Source organism: Coenobita brevimanus, chromosome 88, assembly GCF_032717465.1.
Source record: "Coenobita brevimanus isolate Jiangsu-jjx chromosome 88, ASM3271746v2, whole genome shotgun sequence".
Classification (NCBI taxonomy): domain Eukaryota; kingdom Metazoa; phylum Arthropoda; class Malacostraca; order Decapoda; family Coenobitidae; genus Coenobita; species Coenobita brevimanus.
Window position 1 is genome coordinate 528,904 of NC_137041.1, and position 26,217 is coordinate 555,120.

Consider the following 26,217-nt stretch of genomic DNA (forward strand, 5'->3'; position numbering starts at 1 on the left):
ATTCACCTTGACCCAGATGATTCCTTCAATTATTTTTCTCAGTCTCTGTCCACCATTTTCTCCCATTTTATTATAAAGATGAACAGGTGAAGAAAAAACAAATTAGATATATAACAAAAGTTCATACTTCAGGTAACAGGCCTATTTCTCTCTGTCTTCATTTTCTTTTTTCATACAGTGTGCCTTGTCTCCTTCCTTTTCTTCATCGTTGACATTTTCGCAGGTACTGTCGATGGCTGCGTCTGTATATGCTAACCCAGTATCGAGGCGACCCGAGGTTAGGCACACAGAACCCCAGGAAGCTCCCAACCTCATCTACCGTCGTGGCCATCAAGGACTTCCCGCCAAAATCATCTACGAACGCAATCAGCAGGTCAGTATTCGCTATACTCCTTTCACCTTACCTTGGCCATGAACTCCGGTCTCTTGTGGCTTATTCCTCGTAGCTCAGTGGTGAATGTGGCAATACTAGGCCTCAGTATCCTTTCCATAGCAGTGCTAAGCCTATACATCCTTTCCATAGCAACACTAGTCCTCTGTATCCCCTCTGTAGGACATCCTCCAGGGTGTGGGCTTGAGTTTTTGGCCACATTGGATGCGGTTGAGTCTGCCATCACTTTAACCCCCTACAAGTGCCCAACTCCTACCCTTCACTTCTCCCTTTCCTCCCTTCTCTCCCCATCACTCTTTCTTCCTCTCTTTCTTAATCTTCACTCCCTCCTTTTTTCAGTTTCTTATTTCTTTCTCGGACGTGGGAGGATGTGGCGGGAATTTGAAAATTACACTGATTCTGAACTCCCTCCTTCAGTGCCCCGCACCAGGAGGCATGTGATGCGGACGAGGCCTTAGATTATTTCACTCAACACAACTAATTGGTGTATTTAAATAATAGCCTTCATTATCTCCTTCACTACTAGCTGAGGTCTCCTGAGCTGAATAAAATCCTCCGAAGGCAGAATATTGTGTTATATATATAATTATATAATATGTTTAATTGCAGGGAAGAGACAGTTCCTGAGTTGATCCAGCGAGCTCTGTCCTGGTGCCACTCGATTCCCGGCCTTACACTGATTAACATGCAGGTGGGTACTGGCATCATCATCATCATCATCGCCATCGTCATTATCATCGTCATTATTATTATTAACGACAGCATCTTCTACATACTCGTCTTAATTTTCATCTCAGTATTCATCATCATCATCATCATCATCATCATCATCATCATCATCATCATCATCATCATCATCATCATCATCACCCTCTTTCCTGCTAATCTCGTCTTCATCTGTGTCACAGATATTACTAATAGATCGTTTGGTTTATAGCAAGAGTAAAATGCAATGTATGTCTTATGGGTGGAGGGAATAATCTTGCATTTGTGTGATATTTATGTACATGGATGGATGGATGGGTGAATGGATGGATGCATGTTTGGATTTTTACATATTTATTTATTCATCTATCTATCTATCTGTCTGTAGCCAGACCCCTTAATCCCATAAGGGGTGGCCACAAACAAATCGCCTCCATGTCGTCCTGTCTCCTGCCATTTCGCTGCCCTCCCACAACTCATTTTTTTTTTCCTTCTTTCGTCCTCCACGCCCCAGGTCCTGCCTCTCAAAGCCGGCCGCCCCACCAGCGCCTCCGTGTGGATGCTGGAAAGCCCCGGCCACATAGCCAACAAATTCTCCTTCTTCGTCCGCGTCGTGTATACCGTAGGAGAGGAGCAGAAGGACGCGCAGAGCTCTTTTAAGTCCAACCAAGACCAGGAGGAAGGAGGGGGAGGAGAGGAGGAAAATGGAGAGGAGGAGAAAGAAAAACTATCGTCTCAGAGGAGCAAGCAGAGTGAAACCTTGGAGGAGATGCTCAAGGGCGAGGAGACGCTTAATTTATCAGATACGCCACTCGAGGGTGAGCTGAGAGAGAACTGTTTTTATTACGCCGCTTGAGAGTGAGCTGAGAGAGAGAGAGAACTATTTTTATACATAACTTAATGGTGTACTGACCAGGGTAAGGGTGAGATGTGGGGTGATACGTCTTTGGTTCTTTCTTTAACTTACATTGTTTCTATCTCTTTCTCTCTCTGTATAAATATAAATAGAGATAAATGGCTAGAGTGATAAAGACTGATGAACTCATATATAGATAAATAATTAGACAGACAGGCTGATGATGATTGTTGTATGTTGCGATGAGATGATAATAGTGATAATGATAGTAGTAATGATAATAATAATAATGCTAATGATGGTGATGATGATGATGATGATGATAACGATATATGTGCACCGTTTCCCTTGCCTCAGGTATTGATGGTCTCCCCGGTGTTGTAAGTAACGGTGATGGATACGAAGCCACCAAAATCACCACATCTACCACACCCGGGCTGCAGTGCAAGGCCTTCCTACCACACCTCGAATCTCCAGGTCAGTCACACACACACACACACACACACACACACACACACACACACACACACACACACACACACACACACACACACACACACACACACACACACACACACACCACACCTATTCGCTTTACGAGAGACCTTCACAGCAAGTGTTGGATTAAACTTTAGAAGCTAGCTTTGTGTGTGTGTGTGTGTGTGTGTGTGTGTGTGTGTGTGTGTGTGTGTGTGTGTGTGTGTGTGCGTGCGTGTACACTACCAATTATTACTCAGATTAACCACATCATGGATATTGCTTGGTAGGCCAGGGGGGCGGGGCTGTACATGCTATCGGTGCAAATAATACGGCTCTTTAGGCTACAAGTATAAGCAGATACATTTTGCCTTGTCTGTTAATTGAACCTTTCCGTGCAGGTGGCTGGTGCGGCAGGGGAGAGTGGGAGGACATTGACCAAACCATCTCTCGTCTCAACTCCTGGATTATGACATCACAGCCTTCAATTGTCAACTTGAATACGTCTTTCATGTACACTAAAGGTAGGAATATTTTTACTACTTGTAGTAGTAGCAGTAGGAGGAGGAGTAGTTGTGGTTGTAGTAGTAATTGTTGTAGTAGTAGTAGTAGTTGTAATGGTAGGACTAGTAGTAGTAGTAATGATGGTGGTGGTAATGGGAATCGCAATACCGACATTTTTAGCTCTGTGTCCACCTACCTGTTCCATATCACAGGATATAATAATAATGATAATAATAATAATAATGATAATGATGATGATAATAATAATAATAATAATAATAATAATAATAATAATAATAAACAGAGGCCATTAAGTCTGTGTTCCTTTCCTGTCTCAGGCACTACAGACGTGGACCTAGAAAAAAGCCAATGGGTACGCCACATGTCAGGGGGTGGACAGGTTGGTGTGGTGCAGGTGGTGGTGATGGGAGGGCCTATTATCACACCACGTGCCATACCAGACACTACCGATGCATCTGGCTGCGTTATTTTATAGTTACAAAGATATACCACGCAATACCAAGAGGCTAAGCTACTTCCTCTCTATCTTTTCCCCTCGTTGTCATCATCATCACACCACACGCCATACCAGCCACTACGGAGGCACCTCCCTGTGTTATTCTATAGTTGCAAAGATATACCACGAAATACCAAGAGGCTAACCTACTTCCTATTTATCTTTTTCCCCCTCGTTATCATTATCATCGCCACCCTCACCATCATTACCACCACCCCTAGCAGTTCATCCACAAATAATTAAGAGGATTTAGACGTTAATTTATTTTTTCCACTACACTGTCATCATTATCACCACCACGAGTACAAGATCATCGAGTCGTGTTAGTCTGTAGTTGTAAAGGAATAAAATCATCACCATCTTTGTCAGGCTCTGTTTCCATCACCACTATCATCACATCAGAGCGTAAGAAGAGTAGGCCAGTTGTTCCATGTTAAGTAGTCCCCGCAAGAGTGTGATCTGATTAGAATTTTACTAGAATAAGACAAGGATAACTAAGAAGAACTCCCTCCCCCTTCCACCATACCCTTCCTCCGAAACTGGTTGGAAAAGTGAGAAAGAGTAGCAACATCGCCACCATAATGCCACAGTCTCCACCACCATCACCATCATATCCAGCATAATTGCCACCACGTCCACCAGTTCCAGTAATATTCTGTGTCCCTACTCGGCAAAGACCTAGGTTTCAGCTCTATCACAAAACGCCTTTATCATGTAAAGGAGGACCATCAGGCTGTCCCCCCACCAACTCAACCCTCTCTTTCATGTACCTCTCTACCTCGTTCCTCAATCTCATCCTTGGTCTCCCCCTACACCTCACTTACTGTATATACACTTCTCTAGGCAATTTCTCATCCTACATCCTTTCCACATGACCAAACCGTCTCATTCCTCCTCCTTCAGATATTCTTCCACCTTTTCTTTCTGTCTCATTCTTGGGTTCCTTCTCCAAACCATCTCAGTTTCATACACCCTCATAATATTTCCTTTTTGTCTCTCCGCCTCGTCTATGTACTCTTTTCACACTAACCTGACCTAAAATTGCCGTGTCTCCATTGTGAATGCTGATTTGTAACAATAGATTATCACTAGAATAATATGCTAGTCACGCAAAAGTGCCATGGAAAAGACGAAAATCTTAACTTAAGGTGAAAGGGCTATGCCTCTCCCTCCAACCACCTCACACCCGTATGCTCCAATATTTTATTACACTGAAATTCAGTATTCCTTCAGCTTTTATCTCTGTTTGTATCTAGTCAGTTCAGGTATATCTATCAGCTGATGCTTACCTGAACATGTATCTATCAGTCGACGTATATCTATTTCTGTCTGTATTCAGTCCATGTTTACCTGCATTTGTACCTGCATGAGTCCTTATTAAGTTCGTTCAAGAGCAGAGTTTCTCCTCGAATGTGAAGTGACGGTCAGGATGAATAAAACTCTGCCATGGTGGCGAAGTTCGAACGGGGAATCATGTATATGCAGTTGGTCTAGTCATCCACGGACTTCAGTCAGTTGCCTGTTATCCATAAATAAAATAAACAGCGATAATGTTAACCTGTTACTCACTTTTTAGTATTACCTAAGAAACAAGCATTGACAAGGAGCCTACACGTGGTGGCGCTGAGCACACTGGCTGGAGCAGCTGTGGTGTCCAGCTACTAGCCAAACGTCCTTATCTTCCCTGCACCTTGTCGTGAGGAAGAACCCTGGTCCGACCCAGGCACTGTCTACCATAAGGGGGCACCAGATGTACGTACAGTACTTATGTACTGTGCTGTACCTGTAGGAGGGCACCACAGAAGCAGCTGCTTACCTGTGGTCGAAGGGTCTGATGGACCAAACAGACTAGCTTTAAACAACAGCAACAACAATCAAGGGAACATAAAACTCTTCGTTGTTCACGATAACTGTTGTGATGTGTCTGTTGATACAGCGAACAGATTTAGTTATTCATTTTGATAGTCTTTATCAAGATATTGTGACAACGGTAAGTCTACTCACAGACGATCTGATCTATCTTAGGGCAGATTCTTAACGAAGAAGATACTGAAGGATAATGTTAGATGAATTTTGTAGAGCTTAGTACAGATCTGTATCCCATTTACTCTAACTTGGCCTACACTTGCCATCTCTCCATATTTAATGTTGAACTGTGATAAGAGATTAGTCCTAAAATATTATGCTAGTCAGGAGGAGGTGCTATGGGAGGTCTGTAGAGTCATAGCATTGTCTTATTCTATCAGTGACCTATGTAAAAAAAAAAAAAAAAAAAAAAAACTGCAAGAGGACGAAAATCTAGGCCAAGTTAACGTGAAAGAACTATAGAACTGAAGAAAATAAACCCGCCAGCATGAAACTACTCTCCCAATCTGAAAAAAACCGGCAGGAAATAGTACGAAAAAATTTGGTACACTTCTGATCGTAAGTTATGAAACATGGTTGCATAAACATACATTTTAATGCTGTTTGTTTAACTTAGACCTTGTTTGGGGATGTGTCGAATCTCTCTCTCTCTCTCTCAATGTAATGAGTGTTGTGTATGTGTGGTGTTGAGGATGTGCGTGAGCAGGTCAGAATGAGTGCTATTAAGAGAGAGAGAGAGAGAGAGAGTCACATGCTACACTCCCTCTATATCTGTATGCCATGGGGTAGACATAGATAAGCAGTGAATGTAGACAAGAGAAAGTAGCAAGTAATCTCATGACATTTTAGTTATGAGAGAGGGGCGCCTTCGCGTGGTGGCACAGATATAACCGAGCTGCTCCACTGCTCTGTTATACAAACGTTCCTTCAACTTCCACCCTCTCCCCCGAAAGGAATATGGTGGAATGCAAGATGCGGGCAACTTAGTGGGTTCACCTTCACATGAGGCAAGAGTTGCCAATACTACTACTACTACTACTACTACAACTACTATTACTACTTCTACCTATTACTGCTGCAACTACATTTACTACGTGCTACTACTGCTACTACTACTACTAACTACTACTACTACTACTACTACTACTTCTACTATTGTTGTTGCTGGTTTTAATCGATTTTATTCGCCTCGTTTTTGTGGTCGACTCATGCTTTTCTGGACGTGAACCCAGTGGACTGCAGGCTGAAGTTGCCATTTTCTGGAGTCCACAGTCCATCTTGTGGGGGACAGAGAGGCAGCTGAGGGACGTTTGTTTAGCCAGGCCGCACACCTACCCGGCTATATCAGTGCCAGCACATGAAGGCGTCTCTCTCCAGCACCATGTCCTTGTACGAATAGGACTAGTCACATACATAAAAGAGTCATGTGAGGTAGACCTGAATGAAGTGACTATAGCCTGATTTCGGTGGTCGTTACTGATACAGCCGGTTTGTTTTCATATGACGGAACTTAGTCGCTTTTATAGCTTGAGCACAAAGTTATGGTTGTATGAAGTTTGACGAGTCTTAGTTATGAAGTAAGTATGAATCTCCTTGGTTATCAGTGAAATTTATCCACCGACCACACCACACCTGGCCATCAGCTATGCTGAAAAGGGGTTACGGAGCTTTGTCAGATGGAAACCATGCGAGTCATAGCTCTGATGTTCGTCTTCCTTTCTTCCGTTAATTGCATCCTAACGTGATATAGCTGTAACAAGAGAATAATACTAGAATATGATGCTAGTCAAGAAGAAGTTCTATGGATAGGATGAAGAGCTGTAACCGTGTCTAATACTGCCACCGAACTACGGGAAATTAGGTGCAAAAGGACGAAAACATGTGCCAAGGTAAGGTGAAAAGGGCATAGTTAAATCGGCAGTACTATGCACACTTTGCCACCAATCTAGCAGAAAGGGGTTAGGGATCTTTGTCAGGTTAAACTAAACCTACCATAGTGAATCCTGGCTCATATAGGTAACCCAGCCCCTGATAGACATGTTCAACACAGCCTTACTTGGAGATGAACTTTCTCCTGTGTGGATTTCTCTCCCACTGACGACTCTCCCACAGCCTCACCCAGAATATATCGGGGACATGTGAAGGTGCGTGCATATGCTAGATGGGAAATTCTTGCCCTTTGGGAACAGGCTATCAGGTCTATGCTCAGAGTAGAACACATAAAAAGACTACGCTCGTAACTGGTATTTATTTTTGTAGGACTGACATGAGAAGAATCTGTTTGCCCTTCCCTGTAGTTAGAAAGCAAATCTAGGTAAGGCCAGGGTATTGATCGAGAGAGATTGGGGAGGGAGGGGCTTACGTCTCATTCTTTCATCGTCTTTCCTGCAGACATAAATTAACGAGAGGAAGCTGATAAATTTGATTAAACCTTCTTTCCGAAGACAGAAGTATTAGTTTATTATCGCTATCTACAGTTAGTTGCATTTAGTTTGGGAGAGCGACCTTGTAGTGAGAAAGAGAATGCTGACAATGGCTAACTATACTCTTTTCGCTTTCACTTGCTTAGATTGTCCATTTGCAGCTTATTTCCGGCAGCTAAAAGGCAGAAAAAAAAAAAAACATTGCTACTGTTCCATTCTGTTGCGCCTCTTCATGACTGGCATCATTATAATCTTTCGTTACCCCGGAGAGATGCCAATTTTAGGCAAGGTTAAGGTGAAAAGAGGTTCCCTTTTGTAACTGGTTTTTGTAGGGAGGACTATAGAAAAGACTATCTTTTCACTGTAGTCGGTTTGTTTCATCTGAGGGAGCTGGGCCACTCCCGCAATTTTATATACTATGCCGTGGATGGCTACATAAACTTCGATGAGCTATATTTATGAGGCAGAAATGAGTCTCCTTGGTTACTAGACAAACCAATACTTCATTCTTCTAACAACTGGTCATAGTTGTGTTTGCAAGGGAACCGATAATCAGCTGACTTATGGAAACTTGTTTATTATAAAAGGATATCAAGCTCCTTCGTCAATAGAAATACGAGAGGGAGCTGATGGTAGAGTTAGCTACAATTTTGTGGAGTCCCATGAGGCTGCTGGTGTGAGCATCCTGGCTTCTGTGGAAATTTGTCTATCGTAAAAAAAAGTCTTACGGTCTTTTGTAAACAGGAATATGAAATGGAATTCATAGTATGGAGAGGGAGTTGATGGTAAGTATTATTTTTGTGAATTGAGGCCTATGATTGTCCTTGCGTGCGCATCCCGAGTTCCTTGGTCGCTTTTCGATCATAGAAGAATATTAGAACTCCTTGTAAATGAGAGTAAATGCGAGAATCAATGGTAAGTATAATTTTGTGAATGGGATCCAAGGAAGTGCTGGGGATGTTGGTGTGCGCATCCGCTCTTCACTTGTCCTCCGTGACGTCACTACAGCAACAGTTTAAATGGCACCCTGTGGAATGCTGCTATAATTCGCCGAATAAGTGGAGATTTACCCTATTCCGAGGCACCTAAAGTGACTGACAAAGAGATAGCCTTGATCTGGAATACACAGCGCACTGTCTGATGATGAAGAAGAGGAAGGAAAGGCGGAAATTAAGGAGAAAATAGGCGAGGAAGAGCGAGTCTGCGGTCCACCTGTGCGGACGTTGGATTGTTTGATATTCTTAGACACTTTCACGAAAATGGCTGAACAAACGCAGCCGTCTATTATCCTCAGTGGTGAGTCCAGTGTATTAATGGCGACGATTCCGCGGCTCTAGAGATAGTTGGAGTGGGGAAATTTGGGAGAAGTGGCTGGAAGTGGGGTTAAAATAGCGTAATGAGGAAGGTGTGAGGGGTTGCCCACTATTAGCCTTGACCAACTGACCAGACAAGTTTTGGTCATCTGGATCGTGTTATTAATCATTATTAATCGCAGTATCCCCTTCTGACTCCCTTTCCGGGCCTGAAAATACGCCCTGGTGGATTTTGGCCGTGAATTTAGTGAAGTGAGAGTGAAAATGAATGAGGGCTGCCCACAGGAAAGGCCTCAAGAGCTGTAAATTGGTGAAATGAGAGGGATTATTGTGTAATTGTGCTTCCTACCGTTGCCTGCAGTTGCGTGAGTAGCCATGGAGGGTGTATGTGCTGCATTTATGTATTTCTGAGCTTGCATAGTCAATCAAAGTGTGAATATTTAATGTATGTTTACCTCCAAGACTCAACAGATTATGTTTACCAAATTTTTCACTCCTACATCCACATTTTGGCAACATTATATTAATCTGTAGAGTGCATGAGTGGCCAGAGCTAGTATGTATGAAGTATTTGTGTATTTTTAAGCATGTATAGCCACTCAGTGTGAATATTTAGTTCCTGGACATGGCAGACAATGTTTACTAATGTTTCCACTCAAACAACCGAACTTCAGTACCAGCTTATTGATTTGCAGTGTGCATTAGTAGCCGTAGAGAGTGTATAGTGTATTTACATATTTCTAAGCATGCACTGTGACTCGCAGTTTGAAATTTTGGAGTTTGTTGACCAACATGGCATGGCAGACCATGTTCTCACAGAAAGGCTTGCTCCAGATTTTGGTAACATTATTTACAGTGTACATTAGTGGCCTAGGAGAGAATGTATTGTGTATTTAATGATTTTTAAGCTTGATTAGCCACTTAACTATGAATATTTAGTATCTGTTTAGCCTCAGAGCTCATCACATCGTGTTTCTGAATGTTTTCATGTGTACAGCAGTGTTTTGTCTTTGTGTGTGTGTGTGTGTGTGTAATGCTTAACCTGTTATTTTAGCATTTTTTGGTTCAGGGTTGTGTAGGCAGTTTTTCAATGTGTTGTCACTTGGACAGTTGAAAATGTATTTAATTAATTTTGCACCTCTTCTGCCATTAAGGCTTATCATGTTCATGTACAGTATGGTAGCTTGTTTTTCTAATATGTCTTTTTAAAATACCCAGTTGAAAACAAAGAAAATCTGAAAGGGTGGAAACACACTGTAGGGAATTTACTCCAACCTGACAAAGATTCTAACTCAGTTGCAGCATAGTTGCTGGCCATATATTGGCAGATTGGAAGGTAAATTTGACTATTAACCAAGGAGGCTCATTTCTACGTGATAGCTATGGTGTACTGAATTTTATGGAACCATTACTTGGTATTCAAGTCATGAGTGTGACCCGGTTCCCTCAGATGAAAACAAGCTGACTACAGTATGGTATAATTTTTCACTGGTACCGCCAAGGCTTGTTCTGGTATCTTTACAGTCATTTATTATGTACAGTATTTTAATATTTCTCAGTTTAATTCTGGTACCTATTTAATTATTTTTTTTCTCACTGTCATATTATCCATAATTTCAACCTCTAATAGTCGTATTGTTCATAGCCTAAACGCTCCAACATGCCTGCTTGCTTCAGCCTTGGACACCTAAAAGTGGATCTCCACACTACTCTGTCTGGCAGCATCTCTTTTCAGTCCCTTATCCCTGAGGTCATACTCTGTGACCCCATCCCAGGTTTTTTTTCAGTCTGCCTTGCTCATCCCTATCCCTGACATTCACACTTTTCACCTACCACACCCATTTGTCATCCTCCATCCTCTCAGCATCCCCAAACCATCTCTCTCTGCCCCTCGTCATCACAGCCCCTATACACTCCAGCCCCATCCTCCTACACAACTCTTCATTTGTAATCCTAGTCCCCCAGGCCTCACATTCAAGTATGCACTATACTGTCATCTAATCATTGTCATTTTTGCATGTTTGAGCTTATGAATACCGGTATCATCTTCCTTTACTGCCCAGGTCTCACTAGGATACAGCATTACACTTGTGACACATGCTGGATGCAGATATTTACTATTGAGACTCATCAGATGCATTACCATTGTTTTCAAACTTATACTTTGTTGTTGTTGGATCCCCAGGCTCATCTTTACATGAACCCAGTGGACTGCAGGATGAAGTGGCCCTTCTCCTGAAGTCCATCTTTCTTTTCGAGGATAGGGAGGGTTGAGGGACCTTTATATAATAAGGCAGCAGAGCTGCTTGGTTTGATTGATGCCATTGTGTGAAGACATTCTTCTTCAACACCATTACCAATGTTTTCACTGACGGTATAAAAAACTTTGGGATTGACAGCCCAATTTCCATTGCTTGTACTCATGACTTTTCTCTCAGACCCATATATATTTCACTGTTAATGCTAACACACCTCATGCCATCGTTTTATATCCTCCTGCCTTGGTTCTCTTTTTTTTGCGTTAAGACCTTCATAGCACTGGTCATCTTTCTTCATTAAGCTGCTCTGCTCCCAACAGTAGAGTAACTACTTCCTCCTTTATACATTTACATTTTATTTTTCCCCTGTTACAGTGTAGCAGACTAAATAACAGTTGTGCTTGCACAGCAGATGGCATCACAGATGCTTTGCTCAGTAGGCACTTACAGCTGGGTGTGAGGGGGCTTTGCTCCCCCAAATCCCTCTAACTTTTATAATTCACCTCACACTGCACACGGAGTTATGGCAAGAGAAGAATGGGTTTGAATTTCAAACATCCCTTACTGTGATATCCATTTCCACTGGAGTAAAAATATAGCTCAATCTAATGTATCATCTTTATAAGGGACTGACACAGGATGAGGTAGGCAAAGTGTTCATGGCATCATCAGCTGTGCATGTGCAGTTTTTGTTGGGTACACTTCTTGTCTGAGTACGGAAACTTGCGTCCACCACAATGGTACTACACTCAGGTACTTGAGCTCGCACAAAAACAAAGTGTACTCATATTTAATTTGTTTGTGAGGTGGAGCCAAGATTTTGAAATACTAGGATGATGTAGCTATGGTATAAATAGGGTAACAGTAATATTGGTATAAGTTTGGCTGGTACCATTTGTATTTATTACAGGAATTCTTTGCAATGTTTTATCAGACGTTACCACCACAAGCCATGCGGATGTGACGGCTGCCAGCCACGCAGATGTTGACGCCACCGGAGACCCTCGCATCTGTCTTGTTGGCAGTCTGGTAGATGATACAGAAACAACAGAGGCTGCAAAGGTAAAAGTTAGGTGAAGTTTTCTTGGTTGAGTTTAGTTTAGTTTAGTTAGGGTAGTCTAGCTGACGATACAGAAACAGAGACTGCAGAGGCAAAAAATTAAGCTTGGTTGGTTTAGTGAGGTTCAAATGAGTTTAGTTTGGTAGGTTAGGTCAGTGTGGCTGATAAAGAAACTTTTTTTGGCAAAGGAAAGAAAAATTGCTTTATTAGGTGGGTTTGGTTTGGTTTGGTTTAATAAGCTGTGGTTCGGTTAGGGTAGGGTATTGTAGCTGGTGATACAGTGCTGAGGAACACCACTCTATGTCACTGGAGGCCTGATCCAACCCCCCACCCAATGCTTTATGTACAGGTGTGGCTGTGGAAGGGTTTTGTAGCGAAGGGTTAAACTGCTCATGAATGATGTGTATGAGTTTATGGCCTCTTCCAGTGACTGTTTTTTAGTTATTCTGATGCTGTTTTCCATTATCTCTAGCTTTTGTTAGGACTCCCACTTTTGTACTGTCTATTTCCTTCTTTATGGATCCTATTTCATCTCATCTTTAGTTGGGAAAGAGGGTTAGGGTGATGATTAGATCCTGCTTATGTCATTCATAACTATGTGATGTGGAGTTTGAATAAAGGCAATGATCATGATGACAAAATCCTACTGATCCCATGTATAATGATGGGTAATTTCCAATAGATCCTACTGATACCATTCATATCCATAATAAATGTTTATGATACTAATGATGATGATTATCATAATGTAATTTTCTTTCTATTTCAGAAATTCAGTGTTCCTGTGGTAGCATCAGAGACAGGACTGGAGTATGTGTCAGATACTGCCTTTTGTACGTATTATATATTAGCCGATTTTGAAAACCCAGAATTTGAAGAACTGAACAAGGCAGGAGTGAGGTATGTTGAGAATAATATTACTGTCTTTTTGTACATGGTTCACTTTAACTTGGAAAAAATTGCCATCTTTCCATCTTAAATGCTGTGCTGTAACAAGAGATTGAAATTAGAATTTGGTGCTAGTTGAAAGGAATCAAAATTATTCTGGCTAAGGTACAGGAAATATGTCACAAAAGGATGTTAATTTCTGCCAAGTTAAGATGAATTTGGTCTAATTGGTGAGATGTAATACATTAAACAGTAGAATCATGACACAGTACTGACGTATTGCGAACTGTAGTACAGTAAGCCTTCCATTTTGGCGACTAACTGGTGCCAGAGTAACTTCACCAAAGCCAAGGGCTTAATCAAGTGGGGAAAATTTTAATTGGTTCCGAGGGGTGAGTATAAAGCTTGATTTTTCTTCTTTTCCACCTTTATTCCATTGTTGAGAGGTAATAAGTCTGTCGATCTATCTATTGCCAGATGCCATAATCCCGTAAAGGGTGGCCACAAACAAATCACCTCCATGTCGCCCTGTTGTTGAGAGGAAATAAGTATTAGTATATTAACATAACTTTTGAAAACCAGCCCAAAACAGATATTGCTGTGTTCTGATAGACTAAACTAGTATCCAAAGCTGACGAAGTTAGGCTAACGTCCAACTCCTTGGCCCCCCTTGCGGGCCTTTCCTCCGCCCTCCGCCACCACTGCCTCTGTTCTTCTGCTTCTGCCACGATTTCATCAAAACCTTCAAAGTCAATATCCATTGACAGGCTGTGCTCATCTTCCATGTCATCTTCTACATTTACATGTTCAGGTGCCTCTATCATTTGCTTGCTTGTTTTCTTCTTGGTTCTTGTTGAAATAGTGAGTGATCAGATCTTGTATACAGTCCCAGCTGACTGGGCTAAATAATAGGGTTGCCAGGTTGGCATTTTGCAAGCCACATATCTCAAATTTGGTATTTTAAAAGACTGTTTGGCAGCAGTGGTTTGTGCTCAGGAATTATTTGCAAATTGTGGGACTTTAGTTGCCAAAATAAAGGGTAAAATATTTTGAATTTTCCCTCCAGCAGCAAATCCGCCAGACGTAAATGTGCCAAAATGGAGGGCTTTCTGTACCTGTCTTTGTATTGCAAGTCTTCCACCATAGTCAAGTGTTTTTAGACATTGCAGAGTGTAGATAGAATAATTTTATTTCTAAATTAAAACTTTTGTTAATAAAATTTTTCCCCTCTTGTAGTGTACTTAAGCCTATATGGCTCTTGGTGTTTTGACAGTCATTATTGTCATTGGCACTCGATATGAAGGAATACAATTTCTCACTGATGTTTGCTTTGGCCTCAGTGTTACTTATTGGTGTGAATATTCATCGAATGCGAATGTTCACTGATATGTTATTTTCAGATTATTGGGTAAACCAGCGTTAATAGAATATTCTGCGGATGGTACGTTAACATACACAAGGCGACCAGTCTTCTGTCAGGTGATGAAAGATGTTGTCCTCGTGTTCACGGGATTCAGGAAGAAAACGGAACTTGTAAGTACAGTGCAGTACTGTATTATAATGTTCTATGAAAGGGATGCCCAGAACTGGTACTGTAATTCCCTATTTATTTATTTATTTTTTTAAGTGATGTCACAATCATAATTATGTGAGCCTTTTTTCACCAGTTGATGGCATCTTGGTGTGGAAACAACAAATAGCATTTTTTTTTCCAACTTGTCATTTTCATTTGGATTTCTTAAAGCAAGATAATTCTTTTTAGTCATATTAGAACCGACCTTGGCATCCTGCATTGGCCAAATGGAAATCATTGCTGCTACAAAGCTGCTGACTCATTATTATCAGGGTTAGAGTCGTGGTGCAGGCAGCTAGAGCCACTCATCAAGGTTGTCCACCTTTTATTAAAACTACAATTCCTCCTTTCAGTCCCGGCTGCTAAAGCTGGTTCACTATATGGGAGGAAGAGTGAAGAACGAAATCAAGGAGAACGTGACACACCTGCTAGCATACTCATCGACGGGTGAGAAGTATCAGTACGCAGTGACCTTCAACATACCAGTCATGGGGGAGGAATGGGTACATGCTGCTTGGGCACACAGGGACGAGGTGGCGGCCAGAGCAGATACAGAAGCCATGGTAAGAGCTTGTTGTTGTGGCCCTAGGATTATCAGGATGTGAGCTAACCCCAAGAATGTTGTGGTGCGGGTTAGATAGTGATGAGGGGTAGGGGAGGACTGGTCATGTCATAGATAGTAACAGACAGATGGATAGATAGAAATGCACACATAGAACTGGTGCTGTTCAGAAACAGAAGACCAGATAAAATCATTATCATCATCAAATCCTGTTTTCCCCCGTGAGGAGCATAGGAGGCTGGGGCTAGCCACGTTGGTCCTGACATTCAAGATGAAAGTGACCAGCCTCACTCATCTCTGAGTGGCATTACATGAGCAGAAAACCCTAACCAACCCTTGGGTATAAACCTACACAGGCTCAATCCAGCTGGAGCGCCTTAATTACCCACTAAACCACCAGGTGTGAAGTAATTATTGCTGTATATTATTATTATTATTATTGTTTTAATTATTTATAAGACCTTGGTATTTTTGTGGCACAAGGTTATAGATGCAGAGGCAGTGGTGAGTCTGAGGAAAGGGAGGGGATGAATGTGTGAGTTATAGGGTCAGAATTCAATTTGGCATAGGAGGCTTTGTAGCATGTTTTGGCAGTAATGAAGTTAAAAAAATGGGGGGGGGATATCCTCACAAGTGACATTTAACCCACCATGTTTGTTTTACAGGCAAGGTACAAACTAAAGGTGTTCCAAAACCTGCGAATCGTGCTGGTGGGTTTCCCTGAGGAGGACCAGGGTCAAATGGAAGACCTGGTGCGCCAGAATGATGGTATTATTACAACTCTGGATGACCAGAATGCAACACATGTGGTAAGTTCTTGAGTTCAAGCTCCTCTCTTATATCCCTGATATTTAGATAGATTGACTGACATAGATAAACATTCATACCCTTTTCATTTTGTCTCTTTTGGCCTTTCTCTCTGGCTTCCTTCATTCCATCCTCCACTCTACAGTAACTTAATCTGTTCAGGATGGCATTAGCTTTTGTGTGATAATTTGTTGCTCTAAACACAGTTAGCATATAGCTGATGTTTATTGTATGTTATTCTACATTCTTTTTGTAACAGTGCTGTGATGTGTATTTATGATTTTTCCATTTGTTATGTCTTGCATTTTCAAAATTCTGCCAACCTCTTCATAAGATAATAGAATATTTTTTGTTCTTTGAAATAATAGTAGATATGGATTAAGATGATGATGATGGCGGTGACTGATGTTGGCATGAAAGAAGATGTAAGTCATTGCCAGATGCCATATATCCCAAACGGGGTGGCCAAGGGCTTAGAGTTAATTGTTTTACAGGGAGGGGCACTAATCCTCCACCAACCCCACTTGACACATAGGGAGAAAGATGTAAGTGACATTACTAATATTTTTCAGGTAATAGAAGACCAGTCCATCACAGAGAAACCACCTGACTGTCCTCTGAAGGCTTATGTGGTCAAGTCAGAATGGTTCTGGACATCAATCCAGATGGAAGCTTGTCCCAATGAGAAGCTGCACCTCTTTGAAGATGCTGTAAGTTTACACGGATTTGAATTTTGTTAACCCTTTCTGTGTCATGGTGTCTGTTTTATATTTTAGTCTATGCAGTTGATTGCTTGATTAATAAAAGATCTTGGTAGCATAACAACAAGGCTCATTGCTTTACCTGTTCAGTTTAGTAACTCAATCTTGCTCCAAATCAGACCATACTTGGTGGAGGAGTTGAGAGTTAAAAAGGATGAAGTATTTAGAATGATCAGTCAAAGGTCACAGTCACAAGGCAAGGGCTTGGTGATTATATGGTTCAGATGTTGCATTCTCCAAGTACTCCATGTTTCACTGTTAATTTGCTGATGACTTAACTGTTTACTTAAAAGTTTTACATTGTTCATCATAAGGCTGCACGGAGGTTTTAAAATATAGGAAGCTTGGATGAAATGATTATGTCCATCACTTTCTTGTTATTTTTTCTTCCTTGCTTTTTGGACCCCACCTCACCCCACTTACAGGTGGGGAAAAAGAGGCAGGATGATGATGATGATGATGATGATCCTAATGGTGGTGGTGGTGGTGGTGAATAAAATTTTGCTGATACCAGTCTCTAATCTGTCACCATTCCCAACAGAACTTGAGCATAATAAATGAGGAATGAACACATGTTGATGCAGTATTTCTTAACTCAGAATTTTTCTGAGAACAGCCTGCTGAAGTTTGTCACATATTTCATGAGACACGGTATATGGGAAATTTAGATAAAATGTTGGTGATGTTATTCCCTAACTTTGTGCCATTCCCAACAGAACCTGAGCAGTCTCATGAGTCCGCGTCAGATGTTCTCCTCGCCAAGCACTCCCGGCGGTTCCTCCCGCAGTCGCCGCCGCAAGCGCTTGAGGGAGACGGTGCAACACCTGGCACAGGATGACTCACCATCCACCCTGCCCACTGCTCCGCCGGCAAGGTATGATAGGTAATGTTAGACCACCCCTGCTTCTACAGTACTTTGGCACATGTTAGGCCATTCCATCTTGTACTAAAGTGGGCACTGTAATGTTAGACTACTACTATTGTATAATCTACAGTACTCTGGCTTATATTAAACTGCACCTGCATATATTAAGTAGGTAAAGTCACACTACTGCTACATCTACAGTATTCTGGCTAGTGTTAGACTATTACATACACTGCAATAGGTAAAGTTATACCAGCAAGAAGATATGAAATGCATCATAGAAGTGAAAGGGTTATATTTTCTGATATCATTACAACTGCTTGCCAACTTTATATGTATTCGGTACTATACAGTGATGTTCAGAGAGTAATAGTAATGTTAATGCACTTTTCCTTTGACCAGAAATCTTTCAACTTGTGTTTGAAAGTAATTATTAACATATTTGTGTGTGTCAGTGTCTGGTCTGTATATTAATGTTGAAGTACTGTATTGAGATGTACCAATATATTAATATTACATGTGTTTTTACCCTTACTGCTACAGTAGTAGGCACTTCATTCATGTAAGTTTAACTCTTCCCATGATATATATTTGTGTGTATGTACTTGTCTGCAAAATATAAAGGGCATGCTGATTGTAGTGTGGGGATTTCATTTAGTAGATGGATAGAGAGATGGAGGCATTTATAGCTGAGTTAAAGATGTATATATTTTAGTATCATACCATAACCACCTCATGTCACCTTTCCTGACAACAGCAAGAGAAGATCCTCGGTGGGTGACCTTCCATGCATCTCAGCAGATGGCTCCTTCTTGGATGACACTGGCTCCACCCCCAGCAGGATCCCGCCAAGGTCAGAACAGCTCCAGTGTCATCAGTCATGGCCTAATTGTGGGATTTTAGCCCATATTCCCATAAGCTTCAGAGGCTTTGTATCACCACTTCCTTTGTTATTTATTATGCCTACTATGTCTTGTGCTAAAGAGGGACATCCTTCTATTAGGGCACTGATATTTAACTAGTTGGCTCTACTTATCTGTCTATCTATATCCAGACACCTTAATCCCATAAGGGATGGCCATATACAAATTACCTCCTTGTTGCCCTGTCCCCTGCCATTTTGCTTCCCTCCCCCTCAACTTGCATGTCCCTCTCTTATATACTAGTTGGCATTGCTGCCCAGTTATACATTCATCCCTCAACTCCATGCCCATTGCCAGAAAAGGGGAACTTCAGCTTGCATCCCACACAGTTCAAATTTCAAATAAGACTTGGGGCACAGCAACAACTTTCCCCTGCTGTTCTTGTGTGTTTTTTAATATCTTTTAAACACAGCCATGGGTTGCATAAATATCGTACAAGAAATCATCAACCCATTTATTTCCATGTTCCCCTCATACTGCTGGACAGTTTTATTCAGGTTAAAAAGCCTTTCAAAGTGGAAGTATTTGATATAGTCTTCACTGTTCCCTTCAGATGCTCTCCTGAACTGAATACAATAATTTGGGAGTAGCAGAAATAAAGAATATGCCATGGGATTGAAAGGTTTAACATGCCATATGTAGAAACAAGGAAGAGGTGGTAGGGAGCCTCATTAGCCAGTGGGAGTATGGACTTGTGGTTTTACAGACCTGGGAATTGTTCAGATGGAAACATTACCCTCACATGTGGAAGTGTTTTTGAGAAGAATGCAACGGTTTCACATGTGGGGATAATTTGTCCAGTTATGGATAATTTTCAGGCCTATACAGTTATGATTAAATTGGAGCTTGTTTGAATTGCTTCTTTAATCTAAGAGTGGTTATGGAGGCCTAACTAGTTTGTCCACCTTAACTTGGCACAGATTTTCTTCCTTGTACAACTTAGTTTCCATAGCTCATGATAGAATAAGACAGTACTATGGCTCCACATTCTTTCTACTGCACTTTGTAATTAGCATTACGGTCTTCTGTACATTTCTTATTGTATGGTAATTTGGCATTGAAGGTGGAAAGATGCCTTTTGTATGCCAAGTTAAAATGGACAGAGCACTGTATGGTTGATTACTTTATGTACAACAATACCAAACTATTATGCATGCTTTCTGCACAGGTGTGGTGCTTTGATTAGTACAGTATTTGTTTCTGTTACATTTGTATTATTAAAACTGAGTGAGTGAAGGTGTACATAGTACATAATTTGTGATAGTTATGTGTGGAACACTTGTAATTGTTAGTCATGATCAGCCGCAGTTTAGTTAGCAACAGTGTAGAATGATTAGGGATGTTGTGTCATCACGTTTGTGGAGCACCAGCAGTTAATAGATGTGATCAGCCTTTCATTCCACATTACAGAGTTAGTCAAATACAGTGCAGAAAGATCAGATGGATTCTGTCATCATCACAGTTACAGAATATCTCTAAAAGTAAGATATGGTTAGCCTGCATTTCACATTACTGTAGAGTGTTGTCGCAGTGATTCAGAATGGTCATACATATTCTATCATCATCACATTTATGAAACACCTGGATTTGTTTGATGTGATCAGCCTGCATCCCATAGTACAGAGTGCAGTTAGCTACAGTGCAAAAAGATCAGACATGCTCTAGCATCATCACATTTATGGAACATCTGTAATTGTTATATATGATTAGCCTGCATCCCACGTTACACAGTGTAGTCAGCAGTGATGCATAACGGTTAGAAGTGTTCCATTGTTATCACATTTCAGAAATTATTCCAGAAAAGTTTTGGGCTTTCTTACTCTCAGTTTTAATAATGCAATTGTTATTTCTTAGCTGGTTTTGGCACTAAGTTTTTAAGTCCATATCTAATACATACATGTAGTAGGCCTCTAATTATCCCTTTGTACAGAATGATTCATCAGGCCTTTTGCATCACTTGTCAACAGTTTCCAAGCCCACTATTTCCATTTCCTGCAGTTTATTGGCAAAGATCTCAATAACAGAAGGGGCCACGGAAAGATCACCAGTAACTACATCAGGGCAGGTGTAGAAATGTGCGTCAGAGTGAATATGAATAAATAAAAGCGCAGTTGGTATATATAAATGAAGGTGGAGGTAAGGATAGAAGATAACTGCCTACCATTGACCCTGGGAGGTACTGCCATAAGAGCAAAAGGTGGCTACAATCTTGGTAACTTAGTGCACAACCATTAACTTATGGAGAACACATAGTCACAAGTTAATGAAGTCAGGCTGAAACTCATACATTATTGTATTTGATATTGTAGATTTATGTATTTGATATTGTAGATTTTTTATTGCCCCACAGGTTTGTGGAAGTAATTAGCGAGTTTTGGCACATAGCTTTGCAGTCAATAACAAACATCAATATGGCAGTTTATGCAGAAGAAAAATTTTGTCCATTGGTTTGATTTTTTAAAGCAACAGTAGGAAGTAATTAGCGGGTTTTGGCACATAATTTAGCCTCCAGTCCAAAGAAACTATCATTTGTATCATGGGCAACCTCAGTATGGAGATGCATAAAGAGGAAGCATGTTATGATTTACATAATTTTCTTCAATTTTGGGATAATTTGTGGCTGATGATTCATCTAAGTAAGCAAAAGTTCTACACTATTTGTTCTTTGATTAGTGGTAAGAGTATCCCTGATCCTTCTATTTATTTTTTATTTTTTTTCTTGTTTTACAGATGTATCAGTGAGCTAGACGGGTAAGGGAACAGTGTTTATTCATTTACTGAAGCATGTACGGTACAACTTTTTTTTATGTCTTTCAGGGTTGTATTTTAAGTGGCTTTGGTGATTTTGTAACACTTCTTTCCTTAGCAATTCTTTCTACACATTACACCTCAGTATCCTCTTATGTTAATGATAAAAACTTTAAGATGATGTAGCTTGCAAGGGCTGTTACATGGAATACGGAAAGTAAACACTAAGGAAGAGTTGCTATGAAGCCATCTCTGCCACTTATGATGCATTCCTCAATCTGATGACATATGTTATAGTTTGTTTTTGTTACCATGGACGATTGTATTTAGATTAGGAAAGCTCTCTTGTACTGGAGGGATTAATGAAGGCTGTATTTCACCAGCCCAGTTTACCCTTAGGTGAGCAAACTCATCAAATGGCGGGAATAAAAGAAAAAAAAAAATGTTGGCGCCCAATGAGTTAATGAAGGTAGTATATATTAAACCCCAGTTCAAAAGATTTTTCCAGAGCTTAAGAAAAGAAAAAAACAACAGAGTAGCAGGAATAAACTAGCATATTATTGGATTAGTATTAAAGGGATTCAGATAATTGGGCTATTAAGTCAGATGACGTACTGTATTTTTATAGTTATTTCTGGCTACCTCTGGGCAATTTTATTCAGCTCAAAAGGGGCCTGCAATAATGAAGGGGTTATTGGAAAGCCATATCTGGCCCCTTCAATTTGAAAAGCCTCCCTTTAGACAAATAAAGTCTGCCTCCTCTTAACCAAATGAAGTCAGCCTCCCCGTAGCCAAGTAAAATCAGCCTCCCCGTAACCAAATAAAGTCAGCCTCCCCTTAGCCAAATAAAGTCAGCCTCCCCTTAGCCAAATAAAGTCAGCCTCCCCTTAGCCAAATAAAGTCAGCCTCCCCTTAGACAAGTAAACTCTTCTGAATTTAGCTAGAACTGAATGATATGTCATCAGACTGAAGGGAGTAATGGCAGTGGCAACAGAGGCACTTGTTTACGTGACTCAGTAGAACACAGCAGTACTTTTATGAGATGAGATATTCAACCATGCTTTGCATCATTGTAAAAATCTCAGAATGTTGATTTGGAGCTTTGTGCACCAGCCTTACATTATTCAGCATGCTTCAGCCTGTATTTTTATTGGTTAAGGAGACTGTAATACCTGTTCTTTACCAGTTTATTTTTGTGTCTGCCATACATTCAGTACATCATGGAGCATTGTAAATATGTAAAGTATATCAAGTATTGTACTGATGCATTGCCTAAGGAAATGTTGTGAACATATAGATTTATTAGCTGTAAAGTACAATTATGCCTTCAAGTCATTAAAGCTGACGTCTTGCACATCCTGATCAATTTACAACTTAAGGTCACATGACCCAGTTTGCTTATTATTTCGGAAAACTGTATTACGGCAAACTCTCAGTTATCTATCATCGCAATATCCGGCCCAGTGCGGTGTGCAGTGCTGCTGGCTCGGCTCAATTAAAGCAATATCTGGTGAAGTTATGCAGTATCCAGCCCTGAAATGGGACATAACTGGCAGTTTTATGCAATATCCGGCATTGAGATATATCAGCAGGCTCATAAACGGCATTCAACCTGCGCTGCATGACTGTACTGTATCATTATTTTATTGTATTTTATGTTTAATTTTCATCTTTTACTCATGGGAAAGCTTTCAGGATAGAGGTTCGAGGTGGATAGTAACGCAATATCCGGCGTGACACTGAATATTGAGCCAGTGGGGGTACTATGCAGTATCCAGCATTTTGCTTTAACCAGCGTAGGGCGTGGCTGAATTACACCGGATAATTGAGAGTTTACTGTATTAAGTACAGTAAGTCCTTGTTGTATGAAAAACTATATTGATTTTAATTTGCTGTTTTTTATCAGTGGGTTATAGGTCATGAGGAGAGAATGGAGAATGAGAGACTGATTAGGAGAACGTATATGATTGTGGCGTAGGGAGGAAGGGGGAAGGAGGAGACCAAGGTTAAGTTGGAGGGAAATGAAGATATAAGAGAGGGTGGTGCTAGGTGGGAAGAGGGCAGTCTGATAACAAAGGACATGTGTCATAGAGGCTATTTGCTTGTGGTCACCTTTTTGTGATGAGATTATGGCATCTGGCTATAGGTAATGAGAGTAAATTTGTCTGGTAAAGTTGCATTGATACTCACACACTTGATTTGCCTCTCTCTGTCAATTTACAGCACCAGTTTTACAGCAAATTCATTATGTTTTGGAACATTCCCGGCACACAGCGAGGACCTGCTGTAATATTATTCAGTTACTGCTTATACTGTAATGCACTTTAATTGTAAATAGAATTCAGTATCAGTGATTAGGTTTTGGTATGAGAGAGAGATACCTTCGCAGAGTAGTGACGCTGCCTTGTTACAGTATACAGACATCCCTCATCTCCCAAACTATCCCCAAAAGAAAGGTGGTGGACTAGAAGTAGTTTTAGCCGTCAGTCCACCAGGTTCACATTTAGGTGAACGCGGGGCCATAATAACGGTAACAATAACACAGTCAAATTACCTTTTTTGTTGACTACCTCTAGACTCACATGATGAAAAGTGCCAGGAAATGGTCCCTGAGATGATTTGACCATGTGGAGAGAGTGGAGAATGAGAGATTGACTGACAGGGTGCATGTGAGTGGGGTAGAGGGGAAAACCAAGGACAAAATGGGGGTATGTGAATGAAGGTGTCGTGAGTTGGAGGGAGGGCGACATGATGGTGGATGACAGGGTGACAAAGACTGTATGTTTGTGGGCATCCTGAATGGTGTGAAGCATCTGGTTATATGTAGATAGATAAATAGATAGACAAATAATCTACTGTTGTTTATCATATTTCATAATATTCCTCAGTGTGGACAAACTGCCACTCAGCCCACCTCCGGTAGACTTGCGACAGCTTTCAGCCAGACAGCGAGTATTTCATGAGTTGGTCAAAACAGAGTGTAATTATGTCAGCATCCTCGATGCCATAGACAAGGTAAGTAAAGAGCCTGGTAGTTAAGTGGGTTTGAATGCCACTGTTTTCTTTCTTTTTAGTCCCTCTCTCTCCATCCCCACCTCACCATTCATTCTGCCTTTGTCCCTGGTGGTCTAAAATGACCCAGCCAGAGTGATGTCTGTATATATAGATTCAGTCCCCAGGAGGTGACTGGAGGCTTTTCAGTCATGACATGCCAGCAAAGGATGTACACCACATTCAGCCATAAGCACCATTACTGGGTGATTGTTCATCTGAATGGCTGTACATTGAGTCAGAGTTCAAGCATTGACTCAGTGTGTTACAGATTTTATTAAACATCTCAAATTTCTTTCTCTAAACATTGTCCAGCAACTTTTGACAAGTAATTAGTTGGTTTTGGCATTTTATGTTAGTTTAGATTAGTAAGTAGGCTGGTCATCTACTCTTAAATATACAGTACTGTGGTAGCCTAGCCTTGGGCCCATATACTTCAAAAGGAGTATTATATGATTTGGCTCTTACCTTTTACCAGTTAGATGAAGTTCACGATAATTCTGTGAAATTATATAATCTCTCCCTCCCTTCCTACAGGTAATAAAAATACCCCTAGAAAACTACTGACAACTAGGTGGCCCCATTTTGAAAGCCAAAAGATGTAAAAAGAGCCATCACTTGAGACATCTTTTTATGTGTGTAATGATTCACTTTACATACACCGGTCAGATAAGCTTGATTTCTCTCCTCCTTGTTCCAGGTGATAAAAATACCTCTAGAAAACAACTCACAACCAGGGGGCCCCATGCTGGATGGCCAGGAGCTACGTTACATCTTTGGGAACCTTCCTCCGATCCATGAGGTGCACACACGCATGAGAAATGACCTGTTAAAGCTGGCACATAACTGGAGTGATGATGCTAGTATTGGGGAGATCATCTTAAGATATGTGAGTTGCTCTGCCTTTTGTTTGTCATCTGTCTGTCTCTCGTTGCTGTCGTCTTACAGTAAACTGTACATGTTAGTTGTATTTTCGCTGTAAGCACAGTTTCTCGCTCCCCAACTCTGATGCAAGAATCAACTGTGATTTGCAGTTTTTCATTTATGCAACTGGTCTACTCTGGAACTGTCTTCTTCAGTCTGTCTTTCTCATTGACTGTAAACTCCAGTTTTTCAGTGCAACATACCAAGACATCTTGAAGTGAACAGATCTTGATTTTTTTTTTTTTTTTTTTTTTTTTCTTGTTCATTTTCTTTTGGAAAAACAAGTTTTGGTAGCTGTAAGACTTGATTTTTTTTTTTTTTTTTCCCGCCAGTTAAACAATTCACAGCACTTTGAAATCAAGACACAATTGACTTACAACTTGGTCTTTCCTTTTTATTCCAGTCCAGTGATTTAGAAAAGGCATATCCACCATTTATAAACTTCTTTGAGAACATGAAGGAGATGCTTCAGAGGATCTCCATGGAAAGACCCAGATTTCATGCCTTTCTGAAGATTGCCCAGAACAAACCTGAGTGTGGGCGCCAGAGCCTGCAGGAGCTGCTTATCAGGCCGGTTCAGAGGCTACCATCCATGAGTTTGCTAATTAATGGTAACTATGTACTCAGTACTTGCATAAAAGTGAATGTTTATGCCTGTGGGATGGAGTCATGCTCCTGAGAGCTTAAAGGTGAAGCAAATGGGAATGTGGCCCATTTGAGTGGGCAAACCTTTGGTCGGTTTTTC

At 40.9% G+C, this 26,217-nt stretch overlaps 2 protein-coding genes across 2 annotated transcripts in view; both read left to right on the forward strand.

Moving 5' to 3' along the window:
• The window catches only part of LOC145411148 (uncharacterized), a 12,723-nt gene extending 8,835 nt beyond the window's left edge, over nt 1-3,888 (forward strand). Inside the window, exons 7-12 of the mRNA XM_080281203.1 lie at nt 224-373; nt 1,001-1,082; nt 1,611-1,914; nt 2,310-2,429; nt 2,831-2,953; nt 3,272-3,888. Of these exons, the coding sequence (XP_080137329.1) occupies nt 224-373; nt 1,001-1,082; nt 1,611-1,914; nt 2,310-2,429; nt 2,831-2,953; nt 3,272-3,429 (937 nt within the window). The 3' untranslated portion in view covers nt 3,430-3,888. The remainder of the gene's footprint in view (nt 1-223; nt 374-1,000; nt 1,083-1,610; nt 1,915-2,309; nt 2,430-2,830; nt 2,954-3,271) is intronic.
• A 5,110-nt stretch (nt 3,889-8,998) lies between these two features.
• The window catches only part of pbl (epithelial cell transforming 2 pebble), a 31,132-nt gene continuing 13,913 nt past the window's right edge, over nt 8,999-26,217 (forward strand). Inside the window, exons 1-13 of the mRNA XM_080281204.1 lie at nt 8,999-9,032; nt 12,245-12,372; nt 13,140-13,270; nt 14,659-14,791; nt 15,185-15,394; nt 16,059-16,202; nt 16,773-16,910; nt 17,678-17,835; nt 18,584-18,679; nt 21,480-21,500; nt 24,386-24,512; nt 25,249-25,437; nt 25,876-26,083. Of these exons, the coding sequence (XP_080137330.1) occupies nt 8,999-9,032; nt 12,245-12,372; nt 13,140-13,270; nt 14,659-14,791; nt 15,185-15,394; nt 16,059-16,202; nt 16,773-16,910; nt 17,678-17,835; nt 18,584-18,679; nt 21,480-21,500; nt 24,386-24,512; nt 25,249-25,437; nt 25,876-26,083 (1,717 nt within the window). The remainder of the gene's footprint in view (nt 9,033-12,244; nt 12,373-13,139; nt 13,271-14,658; nt 14,792-15,184; nt 15,395-16,058; nt 16,203-16,772; nt 16,911-17,677; nt 17,836-18,583; nt 18,680-21,479; nt 21,501-24,385; nt 24,513-25,248; nt 25,438-25,875; nt 26,084-26,217) is intronic.